This window comes from Somniosus microcephalus, unplaced genomic scaffold, assembly GCF_052327205.1.
Source record: "Somniosus microcephalus isolate GS21.2 unplaced genomic scaffold, FLI_Smic_1.0 unresolved_chr2, whole genome shotgun sequence".
NCBI lineage: Eukaryota > Metazoa > Chordata > Chondrichthyes > Squaliformes > Somniosidae > Somniosus > Somniosus microcephalus.
In genome coordinates, this window is record NW_028225180.1 from 75,191,122 (window position 1) to 75,198,033 (window position 6,912).

At 51.9% G+C, this 6,912-nt stretch overlaps 1 protein-coding gene across 1 annotated transcript; it reads left to right on the forward strand.

Moving 5' to 3' along the window:
• Positions 1 to 475: 475 nt before the first annotated feature.
• LOC147092839 (maestro heat-like repeat-containing protein family member 1) lies at positions 476 to 1,651 on the forward strand. The gene has a single exon (XM_085975698.1). It carries the CDS (start codon positions 476 to 478, stop codon positions 1,649 to 1,651), a length of 1,176 nt encoding a protein of 391 aa, XP_085831824.1.
• The last annotated feature ends 5,261 nt before the right edge of the window (positions 1,652 to 6,912 follow it).

The window sequence follows — 6,912 nt, forward strand, 5'->3', positions numbered from 1 at the left end:
CGGGGCGCGGGTCTCCAGGACCGGGCCTCGGAGACATTCCGGGCGCTCGACGGCCAGCTGCGACGGGTCGGGCGCGAGCACGTGAGGTTGGCGGTGATGCGCAACATCTGCGTCCTGGCCTCGCAAAACACGGCCGCGGTCGTCTCCCTTCTGCTCGCGCACCCCGTTCCTTTCGACCAGCACATCAGGGACATATGGAAGGCGCTGGCTGGGGATACTAGGATAGGCCAAAGCACCTTGGAGCTCCTCTTGGTCGAGCTGAAGATGATGCTCGAACTCCTCAGACAACCTGATGGAGGCTGGACACGCGCCTCTGAAGTCTATGGCGGCCACCTGCACTCTGAGTGAGGTCCTGTCCAATCCTGAGTCTGCCCCGGCCATTGAGAGTCTCTACCCTGAGTTGTTTGGCACTCTGCTAATTCTTTGCTCCCGCGCTTGCAAACCCTCAAAGCACCTTCTCTGCAAAAGTGCCCCAATGGAGAGGAGGACGAGCGTTGACACAACCTCCCCTGAAAACTTCGACTCCTGCGATTACCTTGCGCTGCTGAAAGTGCTGCTGACCCAGGGGAAGAGTCAAGAAGTGGTGGACTCGATGGAGGAGTCGGGAGGCTGGGAGATGATGAATGGTCCGGATACGCACCACGACGGTGTTGCTCTGTTGGCCGGAGCAATGGCGAGTCTCGCCAGCCCTAACCTGGACAGAGTCATTGAGTATCTCTCGATCGTGCTTAACATTTACAAGAATCAACGAATCGCGGTGGCCGCTTTCTTGGGCGAAATGGTAAAGCATCACGTTGCCTTTGGCCTGACACGCATGGACATCCTTGTGAGCAGCTTGCTGAGGTGCCTGCTTGATAGGTCTCCCACCACCCGCTTTCTCTCCATTAGGGGATTGGGGAACGTCGCAGTCGGAGATCCCGCAAAGACCCGAAGATACGCCACCAAGCTTCTGGCTGCCATCTTTGCTGTGATGCAGGAGGTGGACGAGCCCCATGATTGCATCACGATGGAGGGTCTATCAGGCCTGTCGAAGATCTTAGCTCAGTTGGAAGAGAATAACGTCAGGGACATTCTTGTCAACCTGGGCCTGTGTATCCGCCCCTTCTTCGAGCACAGAAGTGACAGATTGCGAGCCGCGGCCCTCACCGTGTTCGGAGACATGTCCAAATTTGCCGTCGGGGTGTCGAAACCAGTCTTTGTGGAACAGGTCCACTCGGGGCTGGTCAGCTTGCTGCTGCACCTCAACGACAGCAGCTTGGAGGTCACCGAAGCCTCTAAATGTGTGCTGGCATCGGTCGGACCATTCCTGGGTTCAGAAAACTTGCTCGCAACGTTTCAGGCCGAGTCCCCGCGGGACACCAGCCAGGACTACTGGGCCTTTCTGAGCAAGCTCACCAGAACCATTGTCTGGGACTTGCCTGACAGCGTCAACACCTATCTCAGCAGCAGTGTCCACTTCTGCAGCAATTGGTCTCCTGAGATCCGGGCAAACGCCGTCACCTTCACAGGTCACCTTCTGAAGGACATGGCCAAGGAAAATATCCAGTTTTTGGCCGACGACAGCATCCAGGAAGTAATCATGTTGATGATACGCGATCCAGAACCAAGTGTCCGAATGATGGCAGCCAAAACTCTCAGTCTCTTCAGCTAGTTTTACCCAAAGATCGGTTAGTTTCCCAAAATAACGGGACTGTCGTTCATATCAATGACTTGGAGAGAAGACATTGGGTATAACTGCAATTGAACCATTGAAGAGACCATCTCCCCATTGACTAGACCACCTCTCCATTCCATTGTCCATCTCCACATTGAAGAGACTATCTCCCCATTGAAGAGACCACCTCTCCATTCCATTGTCCATCTCCACATTGAAGAGACTATCTCCCCATTGACGAGACCATCTCCCCATTACATTGTCCATCTCCACATTGAAGAGACCATCTCCCCATTCAAGAGAACACCTCTCCATTCCATTGTCCATCTCCCCATTAAAGAGACCACCTCTCCATTCCATTGTCCATCTCTCTATTGATTAGACCATCTCCGCATTGAAGAGACCATCTCCCCATTGAATAGACTATCTCTCCATTCCATTGTCCATCTCCCCATTGACTAGACCACCTCTCCAGTCCATAGACTATCTCCGCATTGAAGAGACCATCTCCCCATTGTCTAAAACACCTCTCCATTCCATACACCATCTCCATTGAATAGACCATCTCTCCATTGACCAGATCATCCCTACGATCCATAATCCATCTCCCCTTGATGATTGTCTCCCCAGTGATATATGCACCAGATCCTACTTATATTTTCAATTTGATTTTGATACCCAGCCTTCGGAGGTGTGATGATCAGCCTAATGAAAACCAATTGTTGACACAGTTTGAGCTTCTGTATTCAGCACAGAATGGAAAGACTTGTTTACGTTGCACTCAGAATTGTGCCCAAGACATTTGCATGTGTGATTTATCCTGGTATATGCGACGCACGCACTGTGCACACATCCTACTCACACTGTGCACACACTATGAACATTGTGGATACTGTGACACATTATGCAGCCATGGAAGAATAAATTCTATCTTTGTCCAATCTTCCTTTGCTGGATTTTGTTTCCAGACCATTATAGACTCCATTCTAATAGATTGTGGCTCGAGATTGCAAATGGCCCCCAGATCGTGACACGGAATGTAATCCTTTTCTCTGGCAACTGTCTGAGGCTGAACCAGACCGTTCGCAATGTTGGTGTCGTATTTGACCCCGAGATGAGCTTCTGACCAGATCTCTGCGCCATCGCCAAGGCCGCCTACCGACTACTGCCTACCTCCAACTCCGTAACATCACCCGTCTCCACTCCTGCCTCAGCTCATCCGCTGCTGAAACCCTCATCCAGGCCTTTGTTACCTCCAGACTCGACTATTCCAACCAACTCCTGGCCGGCCTCCCATCTTCCTTAAACTTGTGCTCATCCAAAACTCTGCTGCCCCGTGTCCGAACTCGCACTGAGTCCCCCCTGTGCTCGCTGACCTACATTGGCTCCCGGTCCGGCAACGCCTCCATTTTAAAATTCTCATCCTTGTTTTCAAATCATTCCATGGCCCTCGCCTCCCTCCCAATCTCTGTAACCTCCTCCAGCCCCACAACGCCCCCCTCCCCCCCACCGTCGCCGCCCCCGAGATCTCTGCACTCCTCTATTCTGACCTCTTGAGCATCTCCCGATTTTAATCGCTCCACCATTGGCGGCCGTGCCTTCAGCTGCCTGGGCCCTGAGCTCTGGAATTCCCTCCCTAAACCTCTCCGCCTCTCTCTCCTTCTGTATGACACTCCTTAAAACCAACCACTTTGACCAGGTTTTGTTCACCTCTCCTAATATCTCCTTATGTGGCTCAGCGCCTGATTTTGTTTGATAATCGCTCCTGTGAAGCACCTTGGGATGTTTTACTCTGTTAAAGGCGCTATATAAATGCAAGTTGATGTAATGAATTGCAGGGTTTTCCTGTACAGGGAAGGGATTTGTTCGTGATCTCCACACCATTAGTTTGCATCCTTCATGTTCCTTGCTCTATTTTCACATGTCCGTGAGCTTCATGAAAGTCCCATGCATTGGCAAGTTGCCAGGAAATAACATTCGCGCCACTCAAATGCCAGGTAATGACCATCTTCAACAGGAGAGGTTCCAAACATAACCCCTTGATAGTCAATGGCATTACCATCGGCAAATCCCACACTATCCTGGGGATCGCCGTTCACCAGAACCTCAACATAAACCAGCCGCATAAATGCTGTGGAGGTCAGAGCAGGTCAGAGGCTGGGTATTCTGCGGTGAGCGATTCACCTCCTGACTCTCCAAAGCCTTTCCAGCATTTACAAGGCACAAGTCAGGAGTGTGATGGAATACTCGCCACTTGCCTGGGTGAGTGCAGCTCCAACAACACTCAAGAAGCTCGACACCATCCAGGACAAAGCGGTACACTTGATCGGCACCCATCCACCAGCTTAAACATTCACTCCCTCCACCACCGGCGCACCGTGGCTGCAGTGTGTACCATCTACAAAATGCACTGCAGCAACTCGCCAAGGCTTCTTCGGCATTGCAAATGGCCCCCAGCTCGTGGCATGGAAGGTAATGAACACGTAGGTTTTTTGCCCTATGAGGAAAGGATTTGTTCCGTGATCTTCACACCAGGAAGGGGGAACTGTTAACGTGCCTGCAAGAGCTGTGTAAAAGTCATCAACATAGAAACATAGAAACATAGAAGATAGGAGCAGGAGTAGGCTATTCGGCCCCTCGCGCCCGCTCCGCCATTCAATGAGATCATGGCTGATCATCCAAATTCAGTACCCTGTCCCTGCCTTCTCTCCATATCCCTTGATCCCTTTAGCCTTAAGAAATATATCTAACTCCTTCTTGAATATATTTAATGAATTGGCCTCCACTGCCTTCTGTGGTAGAGAATTCCACAGGTTCACCACAGAAATTCCTCCTAATCTCTGTCCTAAATGGCCGACCCCTTATCCTTAGACTGTGACCCCTGGTTCTGGACTCCCCGACCATCAACAAGATTCTTGAGACAGGTGCTCAAGGGCACGGCGGGGTAGAAACTCCAGGCAGTGGCAACTTGCGCCTGAGGGAATATCGGAATGGTGAGTGGAGATCTGTGATGTGGTTACAGGACGTGGGAATTGGAAATGTAGATCAAGGGTTGGTGAATGGAGAGTTGGAGAGAACAAACCTGCAATAATATAACGCCTTTCATGAGCTCAGGACGTCCCAAAGCGCTTTACAGCCAATGAAGAATTGGTCACTGTTGTAATGTAGGAAACACGGCAGCCAATTTGCGCACAGTAAGCTCCCACAGACAGCAATGTGATAATGACCAGATTATCTGTTTTGGATGTTGGTTGAGGGATAAATATTGACCCCAGGACACCGGGGAGAACTCCCCCTGCTCTTCCAATAGTGGCCGTGGGATCTTTTACATCCACCTGAGAGAGCAGACGGGGGCCTCGGGTTAACGTTTCATCCGAAAGACGGCACCATCCAACCTGGAGGAGGTTACAGAGATAGGGAGGGGGGAGCGAGGGCCGTGGAGGGATTTGAGCACGAGGATGAGAATTTTTAAAATCGAGGCGTTGCCGGACCGGGAGCCAGTGTAGGCCGGCGAGCACCGTGGGAGTGAGGGGTGATCGGGACTCGGCGTGAGTTAGGACTCGGGGACAGCAGCCTTTGGGATGAGCTGATGTTTACGAAGAGCGGGAGGCCGGTCCGGCTGGAGCAACGTTCTCCAAGTGTTCTGAGGCCCAGAAAACCTCCCTCAAACCAACCCCATAAATAAAAAGAAGCAGCCTCATTCATCCTATTATGATAGCAAAATACTGCGGATGCTGGAAATCCAAAATAACAACAGAAAACGCTGGAAATACTCAGCAGGCCAGGCAACATCTGTGGAGAGAGAAACAGAGTTAACGTTTCAGGTCTGGGACCCTTCGTCAGAACTCGAGTTCTGACGAAGGGTCCCAGACCTGAAACATTGCCTTCTTCTTCTTAGGCAGTCCCTCGGAACCGAGGATGACTTGCTTCCACATTAAAAATGAGTTCGCAGGTGACTGATGAGTCCAATGCGGGACCGACAGTCTCTGTCACAGGTGGGGCAGACGGTAGTTGAAGGGGGAGGGTGGGTGGGGTGCTTGGGTTGACGTGCGCTCCTTCCGCTGCTTGTGCTTGGCTTCTGCTTGCTCCCGGCGAAGAGACTCGAGGTGTTCGGCGCCTTCCCGGATGCTTCTCCTCCACTTTGTGCGGTCTTGGGCCAGGGATTCCCAGGTGTCGGTGGGGATGTTACACTTTTTCAAGGAGGCTTTGAGGGTGTCCTTGAAGCGTTTCCTCTGCCCACTTGGGGCTCTCTTGCCGTGTTGGAGCTTCGAGTAGAGCGCTTGTTTTTGGAGTCTCGTATCGGGCATGCGGACAATGTGACCCGTCCATCGGAGCTGATTGAGCGTGGTCAAAGCTTCGATGCTGGGGATGTTGGCCTGAGCGAGAACACCGATATTGGTGCGCCTATCCTGCCAATGGATTTGCAGGATCTTGCGGAGGCAGCGTTGGTGGTACCTCTCCAGTGCTTTGAGGTGCCTGCTGTACATGGTCCATGTCTCTCAGGCATACAGCAGGGCGGGTATCACTGCTGCTCTGCAAACCATGAGCTTAGTGCCGGGTTTGAGGTCCTGGTCTTCAAACACTATCTTCCTCAGGCGACCGAAGGCTGCACTGGCACACTGAAGGCAGTGTTGGACTTCGTCGTCGACGTCTGCCCTTGTTGACAGTAGGCTCCTGAGGTATGACACGGATGTTGCCTGGCCTGCTGAGTTTTTCCAGCATTTTCTGTTGTTATTTCATTCATCCTATTACCTTTGTGGGATCCCGCTGTGCGCCAAATGAAGGCTGCCTTTTCCTCCGACAGTGACTGTGCCTCGAAAGTAACTGATTCTAGGTAAGGCATTTTGAGATGTTCCTGGGGTGGGTGGTGTCGTGGTACTAATCAGGCTGCCCGCTGCAGAACCTGGCATTTCAGGAAAGCAGTCGGAGAGAGAACGTCGCAGGATTAACCTGTCCGTGGAGTTTCACCTGCTGAGAGCGCGGCTTTGCAAACACATTCGGAAACTGCAATATCTTGAAGCTGCACTGTGCTGCCCGCAGAGAGAGCTGTGTCTGATAGATCGTAAAAAAAAATAATAGGGCGACGCTGCCATCTGCTGGCAGGGACTGAGGTCTTCAGCAGCTGGGAGAAAAGAGAGGCAGAGAGAAAGGGTCCCAGACCTGAAACGTTAACTCTATTTCTCTCTCCACGGATGCTGCCTGGCCCGCTGAGTGTTTCCAGCATTTCCTGTTGTTATTTCAGATTTCCGGCATCCGCA